The 22,519-nt window shown below is 39.0% G+C and overlaps 1 protein-coding gene across 2 annotated transcripts; it reads right to left on the reverse strand.

Annotated features, from left to right (window-relative positions):
- Positions 1 to 1,856: 1,856 nt before the first annotated feature.
- Positions 1,857 to 21,552, reverse strand: LOC143854534 (uncharacterized). 2 transcript variants are annotated; one of them, XM_077364552.1, is made up of 3 exons: positions 21,348 to 21,552; positions 2,474 to 2,899; positions 1,857 to 2,275 (listed from the first exon to the last, which is right to left on the reverse strand). In XM_077364552.1, exons 1-3 carry the CDS (start codon positions 21,399 to 21,401, stop codon positions 2,024 to 2,026), a joined length of 732 nt encoding a protein of 243 aa, XP_077220667.1. In that variant the 5' UTR covers positions 21,402 to 21,552; the 3' UTR covers positions 1,857 to 2,023. The 2 variants fall into 2 exon arrangements, with proteins under 2 accessions (XP_077220667.1, XP_077220666.1); XM_077364551.1 differs by having other exon boundaries at positions 21,339 to 21,545.
- Between the last annotated feature and the right edge of the window lie 967 nt (positions 21,553 to 22,519).

A 22,519-nucleotide genomic window follows, 5' to 3' on the forward strand; every position in this document is an offset into this window, starting at 1 on the left:
TTTCTAGTCCTTAAGTCTTTCCTCACTGTTTCTATCCAAAGTTGTTTTCGGTCTGCCCATACCTCTTTTTACTCCATCAACTTGGCACGAGTCACTTCTTCTCATTGGAGCATCCAAAGGCCTATATTGGATATGCCCAAACCATCATCTAAAGCGGTGCTTTCTCATCTTCTCCTCAATTGGTGCCACCCCGACCTTTTTACTGATGTCTTCATTTTTAATTCAATCTAACCTTGTGTGGCCGCACATCCATCTAAATATTCGCATTTTATAAGACAACTGTGAGGCCAACCATGCTGTATGGCTCAGAATGTTTGGTTAATTAGAAGTGAACCGAAATTGGGGTATTATTAGACGTTCTGAACTGTCTATACTGTGGGCTCCATCATGGATGAGCTATATTACAAGGGAATTTGATATATTCACCTCCTTTTCTTACCCGGGCCACTCTACCTCTGTTGTATTTATGACTGCTTTTTAGTTTTCACACTACAAGGGGTGGCCTTTGGGAAGAAAAGGGGCCAAAAATTTGAGTTTTTTTACCGTATATGCAAGTACAGCAAAACAAATACAGTGGGCGCACATTTTCTGGGCATTTCCATTTGAACCTATCATTTGTTGGGGGATTCCGTTATATCAGTTTTATACTCTCCCTTATCATGAAAAAAAATTCATAGTTGGCAAACATAGGCTAAGGCCACGTTTGGCTACCATGAATTTATTTTCATGATAAATTAGCTTCTCCAAGTGGTGAGGAAAGCGGGAGAGGGATAGATACAGTGAGGAGAGGGAAAGAAAAGATTGGAAAACCAGGAAAATAAAAACTCACCCCAAAATATGATAACTTTTTCCTTGTTTTTAAGCCACTTGAGCTAATTTACCATGAAAAGGCGGACATTTAAGAGCCGTTTGAATGTAAGGAAATTTTTTTCCAGAAATTAATTTATGAAAAAAAAATGTATTTTATACTGTTCTGTACTCATCTTTCATGGAGTTTTTTTTCAAGGAAAATTGCAAACCTAGAGTTTTATTTTCCATGTATGTGTTTGTTCATAGAAAATTTTATTTATTTACAATAATTTTCTTTTCCCTAGATCCAAACACCGGCTCCCTGTATGGACTCTAAGAAAAACATGTCTAGAGGAAACGTTTTTTGCAAGGATTTTTTTTTGCTTCCATAGTTGAAGGAAATAATAAATTCTGGGGATATCATTATAAATGAAAGGTCCCTCTAAATGTAATCAACCAACGGAAACCCATGAAATTTGGAAAAGCTTTTCCAAATTTTTTCCAGCAATCCAAGGAAAATTCCTGCAATCCAAACGGGCCTATAGTTCGAGTCTTGAGCTTTGAAATTAAGAAAAACAATTTCAAAATTCAGCAAACAATTTTCCTAAATTCTGGAAGCAGGTTTCTCAAGTCTAGAAAATGTGTTTCTAAAATTGGGAACTTGTTGTTTTTCAAGAAATTGGGATGGAAACCAAAATCAAGTTTTCCTGCAAACTATGGTTCAATGAATACCCATGTCATCATGATTATGTATTTACCCTAATATAAGAAGGCTACTGATATTGGCACTACCATGTTTTTAAAATTGCATAAGCTCAACTTGTCTTTTCTTTTTTAATCGGCTTCCGAGAGCTTTTTGGAACCTCTAAACCTTTGACAGTCGTTAAATAATAAAAGACAGGATGAGTTAGTGCAATTATCAAAACGTTATAGTGCCAATATCAGCAGCCTCTAAGAAATATCAGAAAGTTGAAAGTTCAGTCTCTAGTTGGTGTGGGAAACCTCTTGATCAGTTTTGATCACATAAGACACCAAACTCATCCTCAAAGACAATTACAGGATCTCAGTTCACAAAAACACAATGCTTTTCTTGTTTATCATCTTGAATTATAAGCTTAAGATGTACCTTTTTATCACCTTGAAAGGCAGTCTTGGTTTAAACTCTGGTGAAAAGTAGGAACACAAGCATCAGTTTTAGCCAAAAAATGGGAGAAAACATGAAAATTTTGGAGCTTCATGATTGAGGATATTCCCTATCTGAGTCTCCCAAATTGTCGGCAACAGAAGCATCTGGGTGTGAAAATTGGGCCCGCTTTTCATTCTCATCAGCATGTGCTTCCTGCAACTTCTTTGCTAACCACAAAACTTGCATCAAACCACCATTGCCAACATGAGAAAGAAACGCCCGCCCTTGTATTGAAAAATACAGAGAAATGAACTTAACAAGCACAAAAAAGGAACCCACGCCTATGAGCAAACCTTCTTCCTGTCCAGCATCCAAAAGAAAAAAGGGCATATAACAAGATCAACAACATTACTATCATTACATGTTGATCAATTTGGGTTTGTAATCAACAAAACTGAGATTAAGGATAAGACTGTTGAACCCTTGGGCTAACATAAGAACATGTTCTTGGGCTGGGTAACAGATATAGAGAGAAAAAGGAAATGGAAAGAGGAATACCTTTCTGCCTTGAAACAATTCCTGCGATGTTTCCTTCAAGAAATCGGCTATTGTGCAGCCAATGAATAGACCCAAGGGAATCATCAATTCTCTATTTCTTGAAATGGAGAAGACGATATCCAAGAAAGAACTAGTAATAAAGAGGGCAATCAAGGACCACTTCAATGCTTTCTGTCCAAGAAGGAGCAGGCGTTGCAGCATTGTATCCTCTGCCTTCCTCCATGGGAACTCTTTGACTGAATCAGGAAAGGTCTCCAATACTCTTGTGAAATTCTCCACACGGGTCTTAATCTTCCTTAATTCCCTGAATGGTTTCTCATTTGGCACTTCCATAGAACATGTCAGAGAGAATCGCTGACTTTGAGACCGTGGAATTAGGAAGCACCCATGAAGGAGTGGATATCTCTGGCTCTTGAGAAGCTTTATCTGCAAGCCAAAGCAGATAAAATAATGACATGAGCCATGGGGGAAACAGAAAATAACAAGACATCTTTATCATTATTTTATTTTTTTGAAATGGTAAAAGAATGAATTAATAAGGAGAACCGAGAAGGTCCTAACAGATACAAGCATAAAGAAAGAAATACAAGACAGACCGAGAAATCACGGGGGAAGGAAACCAAACCATTCCAACCTCACCCTAAACACACCATCCCTAGCTAGAGAGTCTGCCTCAAAATTAACAGATCTCCTTACATGCCTACATACAATAGAGGATCCGAAAGTTAAGTCAGCGATTTCCTCAAAGAAAGAGGAAAATCTCCAAGGGGGAGACGCCGAACCCGAGAGCCACCGCACCACATTTTTAGAATCACCCTCTACAATTGTTTTGTTATAGAGAGCCTTGTCAATTTCGGATTTCGCCGAAATTTCAGATTTCGGTGGGGTCCGAAATCAGTACCGAAACCGAAATTTAAAACCTTGTTTGTATCTTATTCACTGGTAAAAGTCAACACTAGCGGAAGAGATCGACCGCCATGAACCCGACCCCTTCCCAGGATATAGACTCTTTGTAGTCCAGTCTTCTTCTGTCATGCCATACTTGAAGTCAACCACAGATCGCCACAGATCCCCCAATCAACTTTAATAGCCAATCGAAAAAATTCTTTCTGAAACTCGGCATCCAATTCACACTGCTGCCCTCCCGAACAAAGCATTTACAAACTAAAGCCTCTTTCTGGGAAGCGATCACATATAAGTCAGGGAACAAAACCATAAAAGGTTCACTCGAGCACCACGCATCAACCCAGAATCTAATACGGTCACCTGAGTAGACTTTATATCTAATACCACCACAAAAAAGGTGCCTCAGCTTGTAAATATTCCACCACACAGTCAACGACTTTTTATTATAGAAATCCTCCGAGCCCCATTTACCAGCCAAGAAACCGTATTTACTCCCTATCACTTTCACCCATAATGAAAACTCCTCCAACCCAAACCTCCATAACCATTTTCCCAAAAGAGCATGATTGAAGTCTCTAACTCTTCTAATGCCCTATCTTTATGAATTTACTATATTGGAGGAGAAAAGTTCAATTAAAAAAACCATGTGATCCATAAAATCCAAAATTGTATCCACTTCAAGTCACAAGTTATGGTAGAAACAAAAAAAAAATTCACACTATCTATAACTATGGAGCGGTTCTTAAAATCATATGTTAACTTACCAACTTCTCCAAAAGTTTAAGCTGTAAGGATTTATGCCGTAAGGAATCTTTCTCTTCTCCAAATCTCCACAACCATTTTCGAAAGAGGGCTTTGTTTTTCAATTTCCAATACCAAGGCCTCCACGCTTCTTCATCCTGCACACCTTTTCCCGCTTCATCAGCTGCTTGAGCTTTCTCTTACTTTCTTCACCTTCCCATAAGAAATTTTTGCAGCTTTTCCATTATCTTGGCCAAGTTAGATACCTTTATCAGTGTAATTCTTTCGCCAATGGATAAATACCTTTTTTTTTCCAAGAAACCAATTTCCTTTCCATTCTCTCAATTATAGGAGACCAGAATGAAACTTTCGGAACTCCATAGCCCAATGGTAAACCAAGAAAAGTGATTGGAAGCTCCACCTCTTTACACCTAAATATAGATGAAACAACTTTCACCTCCTCTGCAAATTGATACCCGCCATAGAGCTTTTGGAGAAGTTAATTATTTAGCCCAGATGCCATCTCAAACCATTTGAATACACTTTTGATATTCCTTACAAACTCCACCTCCAAGAATATGAGTGTGTCGTCGGCATACTGGGGGTGCTTGACCATTCTTAGAAGCCTTTTAAGCCTTTAATGAAAATCTTTTTCATCCGCTTTCGATAATAGAAGGCTCAAAGCCTCTGTGAGCATGATACATAAATATGGGGATATTGGATCTCCCTGTTTTAAGCCTCCTGAGAAACAAAAATATCTGATGCAGGGTAAGTGTGCGGACAAGTGTTGCAGAGGAAGCTTGGAATTTGACTTAAGAAGGATCCTCAACGTCATTAATATAAACTGCCTGAAGAGCATGTTAACACAAGATTTTCTCTGAAGAAATTAAACAAATCTTCCTTTATAGAGTGTTCAAGGATCAATTTCAATTTATGTCTGATCGAGATCCTTCTATAGATTCAACACAAACAGTAAAATATGTGAAACTGAAATTAACTGGTGAGTGGCAGAAATCAAACAGCCCAATGACTGAGTGAGATACAATTCTCAGCTGATTCTTACGCTTCCTCTAAAGATTAATACTTCTACTTCAGATCAGATATGGTAGTCCATTTTCCTTATCAATTTCAGGTACACCGAGAATAGCAAGCCAGAAACTCTTCACAAACTGTTACTGGTTCAATATATGATATGTGACACTCAAGACAGTCGCTAGTGTTTGGAGTAATTCCAGCTCACAGAGCGCCAAGACCGACCTGACCTTAGATAGCATTCTTCTACAACGGTGGAACAAAATAGGAAACGGACACAACTTCCACTATAGGTCGAATCACTTAATTCACTCCAACTAAAAACATATTAATATGGAAGCTGATCAATTCACGCCAAGACCGACCTGATTCTCCAATGACAGTGAATTTAAATTTTCAATTCGGAATTGAGATTTCAGGCTCCAGATTTGATCCATCTATGATGGACATTCCATATCTGAACTTGTAGCAGCAGAAATTGGGAAAAATATGTAAACAGCAATAGGTCCTTGATCCTTATATTTGGATGTTGAAATCAAGAAATGAATGCCTCCCTATCTTCAGATCTGTATACTAACAAAACATTTTTGGAAAACACGAAGAAATCGTGCTCTTGTAGCAGCAGACAAGTATTGTAGGAAATTTGCTTAGAAAAATCCACAAATTTATGGTAAATACAACAAGAAACTCATTTTTTGTTCATATAAGGGTTGTTCTTTGTACATTCACATTCCACGAGTTTTGTAGATTCCGGGAACAAAAACCATTATCCAAGCAGAGACTATAAATGTAGTGAACTAGAGGGTCTTATATTTCAGATCAAGTGATAGTGAAATTCGTGGAAACATTCAACAACAGAAATCAATTCACTTTCTGCTAATTAGCACTCGGTTCTAGCAAATCCATGGTAAAAACATGCTCTTCACATATGAAGTTCAAGGATTCCAGTCGAGAAGATTGCTAGCAAGTACTAGCATCCAGATCTGAATTCATAGTCCATCTGAACTTCAGATGTGGACAGAATTTTCTTGAATCAAAACAGTCCAAATCGAGTTAACCTGAGCTCAAAAATTCATGTTCTTGTACTTAACTTCCACAGTTTCTGCACTTTCTTGCACATCTAGAAGGAAAATGACTTGGATCAGACGAGGAGACGCTAGATCTTCACTAAACAGGGCAGATCCTTGGTTCTACAAGGATGAAATGGTTGGAATTAAAAAGCAAAGCGAGAAATTCAGCTTGTAAACGGACTTTCATGAAAGTAACAAGAACCTTCTCCTTGCATAGAAGAAAACTCCCTCCAAAACCTCTCTTGCTAGATCCAAGATCTAGGATTTCGTTCAAATTCAAATTCAACTATGTTAATTACAAATGAGGGAGAATGGGCTTTATATAGGCAACCCAACAATGTAAAAAGACCTAACCGCCCTTACTAATGCAAATGATAATAAAGGACCTGTAACAACACAAATTGCCTAAACTTCCCCTACATGGCTAATGTTCATGAAACAAAAGAGAAACTACACAAATGAGCAAACATTGGCTGATGTGAGAGTGCTAAAGGGGATGCTCCTGCATCAATATCCCATCGGGCTTCCACTCACAATAATAGAAAAAAGATGTTGTGGATATACACTCTCTAATCCAACACCTCCATCTTTGGCCAAATCCCAACTTCTCTTGGATGAATCTCAAGAAGGTCAAATCCACATGGTCGTATACCTTTTCGATATCAACCTTGCACATGATTGCCCTGCCACCTTCTCTTTTTTTTCGAATCGAGGATCTCATTGGCGATGAGAATGTTTTCTAGTATTTGCCTCCATCAAACAAAGCACATTGGAACTTAGATATTACTTTCCCCATTACTTTATTAACCCTTCTTGGTAGAACCTTGGCCAAGATTTTACATGCGCTATGAATTAGTCTAATAGGACAAAAGTCCTTCAACTCAATGGCCCCTTCCTTCTTTGGAATAAGGGTGATGAAAGTAGTATTGATTCCCTTTCCTTCTTTGGTAAAAGGCCATCAGAAACCCATCGGGCCCGGGAGCCTTAACCTTTTTCATACTTTTAATTGCCATCCACACTTCCTCTTCCGAGAAGTCCCTTTCTAACAATTCACTTTGGTTTGGATGAAGTCGATTGAAAATGTTGTCGTCTAGCTTAGATCACAAATCAAACTCCTTGGCAAGGATTTAAATTTCGGTTTCAGTTCAGTCCTCATTGAAATGGAAATATTTCGGGTTCGCTGGAAATCTTGTAACATCATGGAAACATATGGAAACATATCTAAATGATAAAATTTTAAGATGAAACTTCAGGAAATGCTAGAATAAGCATGCATAGAAAGTTACAAACTTATAAACCATCACATAAGAAAGAGAGTCATCCATAATAGTTTTACAATATGAACAAGTAATGAGATGCGCTATCACCCGTGTATGGAATAATAAAGTGAATTCTAAACTCAAAGTAAAGAAATACAATGTACCAAACTATAATAATAAAGACAGTAGAATCAACAATCATCCCTCCAAGGACCCCAATGTCAATATCACATGAGTTACGGGGCAGTTCAAATCCATCATCTCTCTCGGTCATGATATGCATGGTGCTTCTGCTGGCAAATCTGTTGTTCAATAGATAAGTAATATTCTTTCCAGGACATGTTAACCGCATATGTATGTTGGTATTCCTAGACATAAAAATCAAAGACATAATGCTAAACCTGCGTCAACAATCCCAAACATAGGTACATGACAGTAGGGCCAGGCATTCCTAGACATAAAAATCAAAGACATAATGCTCAACCTGCGTCAACAATCCCAAATGTGGGTACATGACAGTAGGGCCAAGTGATGTCGGTGTTGCTCCATATGAAGATGATGCCTTGCCATGTGCATGTATGTAAAAGTCATATGGCATCCCTTACCAAGGTATTAGGTGTACTGGTACATTGGATTGAGATAATATGCTAATAAAAAACAATTCATTAATATATCATAAATCACGACATAAGAGATAATAAGTCCATATTGGTGATCATGCCATCTAAATGGAGTGGGTGAATGAGCGTATTCGTCCATCTATTATCGACGATGGTATGGTTGCCATGATAGGATATAGGAGCAGCCACTTTTATTGCCTCCATTAATTGGATGCCATGATACAAAAAACCCATGATAGGCTTTTTGCCCCCATCTACCATCCTCAATACCTTTATAGTGGGCTCCAATATACCAACTACATTCATGCACTGGTCCCAAAAGTTTGGTCTACCGACAATCTCCTCAGCCATCTTCTCACCTGCACACTTTCTTTCCTTGTACTCATTCCACTCTTTGTATGAGAATAATTGCTTTAAACCAACCTTCTTGTCTAGCATACTCTGGAGAGCAACGTGGTTAGTGGCAAACCTAGTAAGCCCAGGGCGTTCCAAGTCCCCTCCACAAATCCTTCTCATGAGAGACAATATATACCCATGGTTGTATAAGAGTCATTGATTTGGCATAATCAATTAACTTCTTTTTTTCCAATGTCCATCAGCATAAGGTCGATACAGTGCACTGCACATGGGGTCCAGGACATATTGTACTTACTCAAAATCTTCTCTCCATCCATCTTATAGTTGCTCCCATTACCAGGGACAATCTGAACATTCATCTTCCCAACGTCCTTAATTGCTTCGACCATGTGTGTAGATGAACTAGGCATCTTTCACAATATCAAATGCTCAATACTATTCAAGAAGTCAGTTTTGCCATCACAATATGCCATAAAATTGATGATCGACTGTCTCGTGGGACCAGTCCAACCATCACATGATTGCCACTCCGTACTCAGGCCACTGCTTCTTCAGCCTGTCAATATACTCTAGTTCGGTCACCTCCATGGGCAAGTATTTCTTCATAATCTCATATGAAGTGGAGGCTTTCACTCTTTGACCTGTGTTGGCTAGTTGAATTCATGGTTTCAAATTTTGATTTCGGAATGCGTTTCGGTCCTCACCGAATGAAAATTTGAAATTTCGGCCGAAATCCAACGAAATCAAATTAACAGCTAATTTTTCTTGTACAAAACTTCGACCAAAATTTCGGTAATTTCGGCCGAAATTTCAGGATAATATTAAATAATCATCAAAAATCGAGATTTTTGGCTGAAATCTCTTAAATTTCGAACAAAATTTCGGGATAAATGAAATTTCGACCGAAACGAAATTCCGAAGTTTCGGCCGAAATAAACTACCATTTCAGGTATTACTGATTTCGGTTTCGGTCTCGACCTAAAGTCGAAATTTTTTGGACAATTTAAACCATGGTTGCGTCAATAAAATGCTGCAAGTATGGGCTATTTGTGCCGTGTGCTGGTAAGGTGTTGTAAAGGACAATTTTACATATGCTCGTCTAAGGAGAATTTAAAACCCTCTATTTTCCCTATGTACATATCGCCGTGCCCTTGCTGGATCCCTTAGGCTGCCCCACGTGCCAAGCATGCCTGCATCGGCCTTTCTCCTCTCGAACTACCCCCGCCCGCCTCATTATGGAAGGGCCAAAATTTGGCCTGGTGGGGGTAAGATTGCTCATCCACCTCCTCTCGTACTCGGCAGTTACAGACTCTCATAGCCCGTTTGTAGTCCATCTTCTACCTATCGTGTCGACATCAGATGAATATGCAGTATCATGTTGTCGTCATCCATTCGTTCATTTCCATCATAGTTTTCCGCCACAGCATTAATGAACTCCTCTCTCCTCACTCTCTCCTTATCCTGTTTGGACTTTGGACCCCTATAGAGACTTTGAAATAAGTTCCTTAACCTCCCTGGGGTAAGATATGCATGCCGACACATTTCCCCTTGACCTATCATGTGGTGTTTCAATTGTAATTAATACCTTCTCCATCTATCTTCTTCCAACAATAATTGCATATACTCTTCTGTTTGTTGCTGCCATCTGGTCGCCCATGTTGCCAACCAATGTCTGGCATCATCCGCATCCTCATTCCGACAGCGACATGACGGCATAGTGATAGAGAAGGTTCTAAAAGATCAAAGGGTTAGGATCATCCAATGAAGAGGCCGAACAAATAAACAGTTTAGATCATCGTTCATTTGGTACTTTTCCAGCTCATTTGCATGAAAAATTATAAAGCATGTTTCCTAACTAATATGTGTCACAATTGCAAGAAAAATTGTTAAGCATCACTCGAACTAATATGTGTCACAAAAGTTATAGGCCCTGTTTGGATTGCAGGAATTTTCTAGAAAAGTTTGGAAAGGAAAAATATTTATAAAAGGAGTGATTTTAGCCTCTTATGTTCTTTTCTTCCCATATTCTAAGTCTATTTGAAATGATAGCCTCATATCCAATTTTGGATCGCTGTGATACACTTTACGAGAAAGGATACACAGTATGCTACTTCTACATCTATGTGGGAATTGGGGGCACATCCATTTGGATTGCTTGGTATGTAGGACATTACTACCTTAAGCATAGGGTGCATTGTGGATAGAATCATTAGGTTTGGCTTTGGCGCATACTCCTCCTCCCATTGTTCGACAGTCCGAGGCCCATATTAGAAAGCCCTCTGAGTTTATCAAAGGCTCTACCTCTTCAGCTCTCCAAGCTCAAGGCCATTCCAATCGTTTTGCTGCCCTTGTAGACCTCGATCCCAATCCTTGCCCAACTGAAGACAGCTCCAAGCAGCAAGATGAATACCCTGATAAATCTGAATTTCAGCCATCTACATTGGATCAATGTACATGGCAAAGAGTTCAAAGGAAGAAAAGAAAACCGCCCCTTTCTCTCCCACCCACTTCTTCTAGTGGGCTTCATTTCTTCTCCAAATTAACCCGTGGTAGAAGTATTTGATCTTGGCTTTGCCGTTCGGTGTTGGTTTTGCCTTCGCTTTTTTGTCAGGAGAGCAATTTCGTTCTCTCCTCCGCTTTTTATATGGGCTGTTTTTTCCTTTGTTTGCTCTTGGTTTTGATTCTTTTTGGTTTGTTTTGTGCTTTCTTCCTTGTTGTCTTCCCCCCAGCATGTTGGAGGGTTTGTCCTTGAGCTTCATGTGTATCTTTCTGTTTTATGCAATATATCTGGTGGGCGTCTTGCCTAGCCCCAGCTTACCCATCAAAAAATATATATATAAATATATATATATATATATATATATATATATATATATATATATATATATATATGAGGAAAGTGTTTCTACTCGGTCCCCTAGATAAGCTTATCTACTCCTCCCTTTAAAAAAATACAGTGGGCCCACGCTGTTTGGATGATCCAAAGCATTCATTTGATAGGTCTTAACATAGATAGGGTGTGCCCAAAAAATCAGCACCAAAGAGTCATCCTAGCCCTTCGTTTTGTAGTGCCTTGTGGTGCCCAGAATGGACACATATAAACGTCCACGTTTATATGCGTCCATTTTGGACACGGTGTGCCCAACAAAACGAAGGGCTAGGATGACCCTTTGGTGCTGATTTTTTGGGCACACCCTATCTATGTTAAGACCTATCAAATGAATTCTTTGGATCATCCAAACAGCGTGGGCCCACTGTATTTTTTTAAAGGGAGGAGTAGATAAGCTTATCTAGGGGACCGAGTAGAAACACTTTCCTCTATATATATATATATATATATGAGGAAAGTGTTGGTGAGCTTAAGCGCCCCAATCACATGGGTCCCACATTTTCTGTGGTGATCCAAACCATTCATTTGCAAGGCCCTATCATAGATAGGGTGTGTACCAAAAATCAGCTCCATAGGATCATCCTAACCCCTCCATTTGTGGAGGACAAAAATGGGCAGATTTGTGGACAAATAATGTCTGTCCATTTTGACCTCCACAAATGGATGGGTTAGGATGATCCTATGGAGCTGATTTTTGGTACACACCCCATCTATGTAAGGGCCTTTCAAATGAATGATTTTTATCATCCTAACAAAGTAGGCCCCAATGTGATTGGGCGCTTAAGCTCACCAACACTTTCCTCTATATATATATATATATATATATATATATAGAGAGAGAGAGAGAGAGAGAGGAAACTGTTGGTGCGCTTAAGCGCCCAATCACATGGGGGCCCACTTTGTTAGGATGATCCAAAGCATTCATTTGAAAGGCCCTTACATAGATGGGGGGTGTACCAAAAATCAGCTCCATAGAATCATCCTAACCCATCCATTTGTGGAGGTCAAAATGGACAGACATTGTTTGTCCACAAATCTGCCAATTTTTGTCCTCCACAAATGGAGGGGTTAGGATCATCCTAACAAAGTGGGCCCCCATGTTTGTGGAGGTCAAAATGGGCCTTTCAAATGAATGCTTTGGATCATCCTAACAAAGTGGGCCCCCATGTGATTGGGCGCTTAAGCGCACCATAAGTTTGGTGAGCTTAAGCGCACCAACAGTTTCCTCATATATATATATATATATATATATCGGAACTCAGTTAAATATAGTTATCTACACAACTTATGTTACATAATAGCACATGACACTGTTGTAGATACAGACGACTACATGTCAGAAATAGATATTCACATACCTCTGTATTTTAAACTTCTTTCATTAACTATTTCAGTTTCCAATTTAGTTGTCAATTGCATTCTGTTGTGAAATTTTCCATTTCGTACGCAAACCGGAACAAAAACTATACTGGAATGTGCCAGTGTGTATTCAATTTCTGAATATTTTAGACTAATTCGAGTAATTACACTTGTTCCGATCAATACTTCATTTGTATATATTTAAAAAAAAAAAAATCAGATGCCCTTATTATGGACCCATTCAGTTGAGAAAAAATCTCCAATAAAATTTGGGGGCTTAATAATAACAGAAAACCTCTCTGAATATGGAGTATATAGATGGTACTTCCATTATGTTGATTTTAGATAGATGTTAACCTGATATTAATAAATGGTATCTGATAAAATTATGTAGACTTAGTGTAGTTACGTTTCTTTTCATATTCTTCAATTTTATTCCAAATTTAAATCTTTTTGTCCATGTCTTCTCTAAAATGAAACACATGAATATGCAAAATACTAAAACATTCTATACAAGAAGAAAAACAGAACACCTACGGGAACAAAATTGAGCAATTATAGAACAAGAGGGCCTTGAGGCTTGATTTTTTCAAGCCTTGCTGTTCCTATCTTCCACCTATCCCACAAATATGGTGATAGGGGCTGTTGATTAGGTGTGTGCAGGTATGGGTTAGTATCACAAATGGTGGTAATCAAATGATTTCAGCCATCCAATGACTGTAAATGAATGATTGTATACCTTCCATTGAGGAAAAAACCTGAAGCCCCCTTTTTTGAATGAATGATTTGGAACATTTTATTGCATACATTTTGGAGAGTTACCAAGTACACACGGTGGCCCACCACATCTATGGCCACAATCATCACATTGCGTCCCATACTGGAATGTTCTAGCAGGGAAAACAAGGCTACAAACATTAAGCCTCGCAAGGCATTTAACATTTCCATACACACATATAGGCATTCATGGATAAGAAGAGGAATAAGAGTAGGGGATGATTTTACCGGCCTAAAATCCACTTCCGAGTGGGCTTGATTTCCAAGTAATTGAGATTTTGAACCAATGTGGAGTGATCGGTGGGACGGTAAAATAGATATAGGGGCTGCAAATGACCTGTGAATGGGGTTACACAGCCTGAATTGAGTAATAGAGGGAGAGGAGAGGAAAATGGGGGGATTGATTTCATGTAATGACCATAATGCTTCCCATGTGATGCCAAGAGATGTTGTGGAGATGGGGAAAATACTATCATGTCTCAGAAAAATGAGCGGAGCTGTTCACAACAATGATATCACTTCCCAATCTTTACTGTATCCTTTTAGAGATAAATGTTGGTGCAAATAGGGAAATTATAAAAATGAAAACTGCAATAGTATGATCTTAGAGAAAGATGGAAATACCAAACAGAGAACAGATAATCCTCAATATATGTAGAGTTGTTGTACGTCCTCGAACGCTTCGCTTAAGACGTTATTCGGCCCTATTCCGGTGCAAGGATCTGACGACCGAACCGTCTCCAGGAACAGCAACTAAGTGTTGGTGTGCACCTACCAAACACTTTGAAGGCAAAGCTTCGAGTCTCTCTAGTTTAGCAAATCGGGATCTACAAAAACACTTTGAGGCTTCTTATGAAGATCTTAATCTCATACCAAAACATGGGACACACCCTTGGTTGGCTTTCCTTTCACACCACAACAATGGTGTAGAGTCTTTTCTTTTCTCTTTTCTCTCTTATTAGAAGCTAGCCAAGAGTCTCTTCATTTTTATGGAATCACCCTTAATGAGAGAACTAAAGGCATTCAACTAAAATGAGAAAACCAAAGAGCCACCATAAATGGAATACAAAGAGTCACCAAAAAAGGCCCACTCTTTTGTCCTTTTGTGCATGACTTTTGAAGTACCAAGGAATATGAAAAGCCACCTTAAAGCCTTAGTATTTGAAACTTAGATTTTTTAATAAAAAATCCAACAATCCCCCACAAGTTTCAAATCATTCACAAACTCAGAGAGCTCTAGTCACATTGTGCATAATGAAAATGTCCGAAGACTTGAATTTCCAATTAGATTATCTGAATTGTAGTGTAAGTACATGGTGGACTTAGCCTTGAATCAGCACCTTTCTACTTTTCAGTAATCACACATGACTAGCTTCAGAGTATGAGTGTGTAATGGACCACGCCTTGAACTACCACACTACTCACAAGCTTGCCTGAAACAAATAGCACACACAGTGCTCGTCCTGGTTCTGCGAGGGCTCTAAGAGTATGCCAGTTCCATAGAAGACACATAGTCTCCACCCTAACATAGGTGTGTCCTTTAGTGTGTTCCTGTCAAACACCCCGTCCATAGTACTTTGGACCACATTAAGGCTTAAAAACTAACCTCTTTATCATGACAGGTTTCTGTGTGGGCTCTAGCAATCTTTCAGATTACATAGAAGATGGCAAATCTCCACCCGCACATAGGTGAGCTCCTCAGAGTATCCACAATACTCAGGACTCATTAAGGCAGCACGAAAGCCAACCTCAACTCATTCATTTTTCTGTAGGGCTCTAGCAGTCTTGTCTACTCAGACTACATAAGAGGTGATATGCCTCTACCCATACATAGGTGAGTCCCTCAGGGCATGCACCTGCCAGGCATCCCACACACAAAATGCTTTAGGCTCATTAAGGCTTACACCCATCCTCTACTCCGACAGGTTAAGTGCACTAACACAAGAATGGTCTCAAACAATTTATGTTAAAGTGCACCAAAACAAATCCATTCATATTTCATTCTTTGAACCATGAACTATATTTGATGGTAGACTAAGCTTTGAACCACTAATATAGTTTAATGGTAGATACAAATATAGATAGATTATCTAAGCAAGAGACCCATTCCGACAAGTAAGAAAATATTTCTGCAACAAATGCATAATCCTTTTTGCAACAAATGCAAGCAATCTTGAATCAATCCACTTGTGTTTTATTCTTTGAACAATGAATGACATTAGGTAGACAAGTCTTTGAACCATAAACGTCATTACAATGGTAGATATAAACACAAATGACCATTCCAAATGCAAATGACCATAACTCAAATGCAAATTGCCATACCTCAAATGGACATAAGTCACATTCTGGCGGCTGTCTGCATGACCAATTCTCTTTTCAGACCTTTTGTCATAGGATCAGCAACATTCTCTGATGATCGAACATCGATCACTGCAATGACCCCTCGACTTATCAGATCCGATAGATAGCTGTGCTTCAGACGAAGAGTCATCTTTCTTCCATTGAAGAGCTTGTTTTCTGCAACAGTGTTGGCCGCTTGATTATCACAAAATATAGTAATTGTCGACAAATGCAATTTCTTCAACAGAAAATCTAGCAGAAGATCTTTGAACCACTCAGCCTCATCTCCAGCACTTTCCAAAGCAAAAAACTCTGACTCCATAGAAGACTTAGCTATTATGGTCTACTTTTCGGACTTCCATGAAATCACAGCACCTCCCAAGGTGAAAACAAAGCCTCCAGTCGATCTAGACTCGTCTGGCTCTAAACACCAACTAGCATCTGAGAAACCCTCTACAACTGATGGATAACCAGAGATGAACAAACTATAGTTGAGAGTACCCTTCAAGTACCTCATCAGTCTCTGGATTGCATTCTAGTGTTCCTTACCTGGATTGCTTGTAAACCTACTGAGCATCCCCACTGCAAATGTGATATCTGGCCTGGTGCAACGCATTGCATACATCAGACTACCAATAACCTTTAAGTACTCCAATTGCTTTACAGTTCTTCCAGTATTGCTATGGAGCTTCTGGTTGTAGTCATATGGAACAGATAACTCAGACAGATCAAAATATCCATATGTCTTCAGCATGCCCTCGATGTAATGAGATTGAGACAAACCAATCCCAGACTCTGTCCTCAAAACTCTAATCCCCAGGATAGTATTGGCAGCACTAAGATCTTTCATACTAAAATGTGATGAGAGAAAATCTTTCACAGAAGTCGCAATCTGTATATCTGTCCCAATGATCAGCATGTCATCTACATAGAGACAGATGATTACTGCCTTATCCCCATCAACCTTGCTGCATAGGCATTTATCAGAGTTACTGTCACCAAATCCATCACTCCTGAGAACTTTGTCAAACTTCTCGTGCCATAGCTTTGGAGCTTGTTTTAGACCGTAGAGAGATCTTATCAACTTGCACACTTTGTTCTGTTGACCTTCAACACAAAATCCCTCCGGTTGTTGCATATACAGTTCCTCAGTCAGATCACCATTTAGGAATGTTGTTTTCACATCCATCTGATGCACAATCATTCCTTCTATTGCTGCTAAAGCAATAAGAACACGAACTGTTGTAATCCGACAAACTGGTGCATAAGTATCAAAGAAGTCCATACCTTCTTTCTGAGTGAAGCCTTTAGCCACCAATCTGGCTTTATACTTCTCTATGGAACCGTATGCACGCAACTTCTTCTTAAAGACCCACTTGCAACCAATGGGCTTAGCACCTTCAGGAAGATTTACTAGCTCCTAAGTATTGTTCTGGATCAATGAGTCCATCTCATCATTAACAGCTTCTTTCCAGAGTAGAGCATCTCTAGAACTCATTGCTTCTTTGAATTCTGTGGATCTGCTTCAACACTATATGTCATAAAGTCATCCCCAAAAGATTTAGCTTTCTTGATACGCTTTGAACGAGGCTCATGATATTCAGGAATGATGGAATCATCATTCACTTCGACTTCCTTAGACATGGTTGAATCTCCATTAATAACCTCCTGATAAGCTGGTAGGGAGACAAGTTCCTCTGGTTCAATAGACTCTTCTGCATTAGAGTTTTCTGGCAGATCACTAAGTGTAACATTCTTGTCTTTGATGAACTTGTCTTCAAAGAATTCAGCATCTCTGGCCTCAATAATTGAGTTAGTGCCAAGATCCAGAAACCTTCGAGCATCAATGTCTTCAGCGAACCCCAAAAATACGCACATATTAGCCATTGGTCCAATCTTTGGTCTCCTGATATCTGGTATTTTGACATATGAAAGACACCCCCACACTTTAAGAATATCCAAACTAGGTGGATAACCATACCAAAGTTCATGTGGCGTGATCTTTCTCTTTGAATACGGAACCCTGTTCAGGATAAAATTGGCAGTCAAGAGAGCTTCTCCCCAATAACATGAAGGAAGTCCAGCAGTGATGAGCATCGAATTCACCATCTCAGTGAGCGTGTGATTCTTCCTTTTAGTAATTCCATTTGATTGAAGTGAGTAAGGGGCAGTGGTTTCTGCCACAATACCATGCTCCTTGAAATACGCCTTTGCTTCATTTGACCGGTATTCACCACCTCTGTCATTTCTGAGCTTCTTTACAGGTCGACTCTGTTGCTTCTCAACCCTGACTCGGAATTCTACAAACTTCCCAAAAGCTTCATCTTTTGACTTCAACAAGTACACATGACAGAATCTAGTGCGAACATAGATGAAGGTGATGAAATACTTCATACCTCCTCTTGTAGTGAAGCTTCTGAAATCACACGTATCAGAGTGAATCAAATCAAGACACTCTGTACTCCTAGTAACTTTCGGAAAGGGCTTTCTGATAATTTTGGCTTGTGCACACACTTCACACTTCCCAGGTTTATCACCCCCACATTTGGGTAATAATCCCAAGCTCTTCATGTCTTGCAACTTTCTATAGTTAACATGACCAATTTTATTGTGCCACAACTCCAAAGAATAATTAGAACCTGTAATTTCATTAACAACAGAAGATACAGTGCTCATTTTGTACATTCCATTAGTGCGGTAAGCATTTCCAAAATACACATTATTATAAGAAATAACAGCCTTACCACCTTGGAAATCAAGACGCATACCAGCTTCACATAGAAGACTGCCAGACACTAAATTCTTAGCTATGGATGGAACATGCTTGACATTCTTTAGAGTAAGAGTCTTCCCAAACGTGAGTGTCAACACAACAGTCCCAGAACCGAGCACATCAGTAGTAGAACGATCCGTCATAGCCACTTTCTCCTTTGAAGCAACATAAGAAGAAAATAGTGACTTGTTGGTGCACACATGACAAGTAGCACCAGTGTCTAGCCACCAATCAGTAGAATTTGAAGTACCCTCCACATGAGAGATTACTGCCACAAAATTTGAAATCCCTTCATTTTCAGTTACAACATTAATCGACTCCTTCAGTTCTTTGTTCTTTGGTGGTGCCCTACAATCCTTAGCGAAGTGGCCATACTTTCTACAATTGAAACATTGACCTTTCTTCTTAAAATCATTTTTTTGCACATTAAGGTTCTTTTTGTTCCACTTCTTCTTGGGATTGTACTTCTTCTTTTTTACATCATATCTTCCCTTGTTATTTTCTTACTTTGCTTCTATCATGTTTGCAGTAGCCTTCTGCTTCTCAAGCAACTCAATTTGAGAACGAGTTCGGGCTTCATCTTCAATACGAATGAACCGCTTCAAATCATCAAGAGAAACTTGTTTCCTTCTTCTACGCATCTCCGTAGAGAAAGATAACCAGGAAGGAGGGAGCCTGTTTACAATAGCTCCAGCAATGAAAACATTGTTAAGCTGAATAGATTTCTGTTCAAGCTTCAACACCAATTTGTCAAGTTCCTTCACTTGGGGCAGAATCTCTTTTCCGTCTTCAAATTTCATATCTAGAAACTTGTCAATAAGATGAGTCTTGGACAAATTCTCTTCATCTTTATATTGCTGCTCCAGATTGTCCGAAACTGCTTTAGCTGTTTTGTTTTGACCATAAACATCTGCAAGATGGTCTGACAGACAGTTGAGCAAATAACTTCTACAGAAGTCATTATCTCTATCCCAATCAGCCTATTCCTTGGCATTCTCCTCTTCAAAATCGGGTTTCTTCTCTTGAACAGTGTAATAGATTTTCAGAAGTTGCATTCCAAAAATCACTTTTCGACGCCAAGCGTTAAAATTAGAACCGTCAAAGTTCTCAAGCTTTAGACTTTCAATACCCATAGCTCTTGCAGTATCCATCTTATACGAATAACGTCTTAAGATTGTTGGTGCAAATAGGGAAATTATAAAATGAAAACTGCAATAGTATGATCTTAGAGAAAGATGGAAATACCAAACAGAGAATAAATAATCCTCAATATATGTAGAGCTGTTGTACGTCCTCGAACGCTTCGCTTAAGACGTTATTCGGCCCTATTCCGGTGCAAGGATCTGACGACCGAACCATTGTTTGTGAATGATTTGAAACTTGTGGGGGATTGTTGGATTTTTTATTAAAAAATCTAAGTTTCAAATATTTCATAATTGGGCTAAGGCTTTAAGGTGGCTTTTCATATTCCTTGGTACTCCAAAAGTTATGCACAAAAGGACAAAAGAGTGGGCCTTTCTTGGTGACTCTTTGTATTCCATTTATGGTGGCTCTTTGGTTTTCTCATTTTAGTTGGATGCCTTTAGTTCTCTCATTAAGGGTGATTCCATAAAAATGAAGAGACTCTTGGCTAACTTCTAATAAGAGAGAAAAGAGAAAAGAAAAGACTCTACACCATTGTTGTGGTGTGAAAGGAAAGCCAACCAAGGGGGCGTCCCATATTTTGGTGTGAGATTAAGATCTTCACAAGAAGCCTCAAAGTGTTTTTGTAGAGCCAGATTTGCTAAACTAGAGAGACTCGAAGCTTTGCCTTCAAAGTGTTTGGTAGGTGCACACCAACACTTAGTTGTTGTTCCTGGAGACGGTTCGGTCGTCAGATCCTTGCACCGGAATAGGGCCGAATAACGTCTTAAGCGAAGCGTTCGAGGACGTACAGCAGCTCTACATGTATTGATGATTATCTATTCTTTGTTTGGTATTTCCATCTTTCTCTAAGATCATACTATTGCAGTTTTCATTTTTATAATTTCCCTATTTGCACCAACAATAAATTATCCCTCAAACGCTCCAAAGAAGCATCATTGATCACCATCTATGGAGTTGGTAGGTTAGATACAGACGACGCAAAGGGTGGATGGATTATGGCTAAATAACTGGTAGAATTATCCATCTGTCAAGAAGTAACTCTTTTTAACCAAAAACAACTTTCTTTGCATCCTACCTTCTTCTATTGGAAACTGGGTTTCCAGCATAAAACCCTAGTAAAAAGAAACTGCCAAATGAAAAAAAGAAAAAAAAAATGAATGAACAAATACTTATTCTGAGTTATCCCTTTGTTGAATGCGAGCAAGAAGTACAACCAAAGTTCATTAATCTAATTACTCATTTTACAGGTATACACAAAAAACAAGGGAACAAACAAACCAATCATCAAATAACATAAAGAACCACAGCACAAGACCCAGAAAACAAAGATTTAAATCCAATATATCATCAAAAAGATTCTTAAAACCAACACCCACTGACCCAGATGAAAATAAGAGAGACCCACATAGATTTTGGTCCTTATTATCATCAAGCACACAATAAAATTCACAGGACGAAGGTTTATCAACAGGAAATGCGAAAAATGCATCAGATTACAGCAACCCAAAATTTGGAGCGCCATTCAAAAAAAAACCCAAAGGAAGATAAGGCATAAAAAGAAGAAAAAAGATAAGAAAAAGAAGTTAAAGTACCTGACTTACGAAAGGAGGGTTTGAAGACACAGTGAGTGTCATTTCCATGCCTGTCTTCATCATTCCCTATACTCTCTTTGTTTCATTCTACTCTCCTCTTGTTTCGTCTCCCAGTGCAGAGAGAAAAACACTATCCTCAATGCTTCTGCTGTGGATTTTATAAGGGAAGAGGCTAAGCCTGTGTCTTAATATACACGAAAGCTTTAGGCGATGTATGGATCATGGATGGCAAGAAAAACATTTCTCACTGAAAAATTCTTCTTAAAAGATGTTTTCTTGGAAATTGTTTTTCTTGAAAATAATTTCTCAGGAATTTTTTGGTAAAGTTTGGAAAGGAAAAATATTACACAAGAAAAAAGAAAAAAGGAAAAAGATAACGGGAACCAACCCAATTCTATATTTTCGTAGGACCTTCAATTTATGATAATATCCCTTTATATTAAGAGGAATATGACTGTGGGCTCAAAACTCATGTGGGCCCACATTGTTAGGATGATTCAAAGCATTCATTTGAAAGACTCTTACATAGATAGGGTGTGTACAAAAAATCAGCTCCATAGGATCATCCTAACCTCTCCAAAAGTGGAGGGCAGAAATTGGCAGACGATCACCCTAACCCCTCCAAAAGTGGAGAGCAAAAATGGGCAGACGATCATCCTAACCCTCCAAAAGTTGAGGGCCAAATCTGCCCAGATTGCCCTCCACTTTTGAAGGGGTTAGGATGATCCAATGGAGCTGATTTTTTGTATACACCCTATCTATGATGGGGCCTTGCATATGAATGGTTTTGATCACCACAAAAAATGTGGGACCCATATGTTTGGGCCCTCAAGAGCATATAAGCTTATATGCGCTCCAGCGCACAATCATTTTCCTTAGTAATCATAATTAATTTTATGGGAAATGATATACCCGCCCCTTTTGATCATTAGGAACACCCCCTGTCAGTGTATCAATGACTAAAGGGGGGTTGTTGTACTTATGTCAGAAGAATTCAATGCCCCTGATTGCCACAAACACTGAGAGGGGGTGTTCTCGGTAATCAAAAGGGGCGGATATATCACTTCCGCAATTTATTCCCTTCGAAATTTTGAAAGAACAAATTTTCCTAAGAAAATCATTTCCGCCACAAATTTTTTTCCCAATCCAAACAGGGTCTTATTGGCCACTAAGGCCCAGTT

Source organism: Tasmannia lanceolata, unplaced genomic scaffold, assembly GCF_043159265.1.
Source record: "Tasmannia lanceolata isolate RefF3 unplaced genomic scaffold, GAP_Taslan_0.1 ptg000020l, whole genome shotgun sequence".
NCBI lineage: Eukaryota > Viridiplantae > Streptophyta > Magnoliopsida > Canellales > Winteraceae > Tasmannia > Tasmannia lanceolata.

Coding starts and splice junctions, on each gene's coding strand:
- LOC143854534 (XM_077364551.1), bottom strand. CDS start 21,401: ATGATGAAGACAGGCATGGAAATGACACTCACTGTGTCTTCAAACCCT. Junction 2,900..21,338: donor ACCCTCCTTTCGTAAGTCAG/GTACTTTAACTT, acceptor TTTGGCTTGCAG/ATAAAGCTTCTCAAGAGCCA. Junction 2,276..2,473: donor AATTGTTTCAAGGCAGAAAG/GTATTCCTCTTT, acceptor GATGCTGGACAG/GAAGAAGGTTTGCTCATAGG.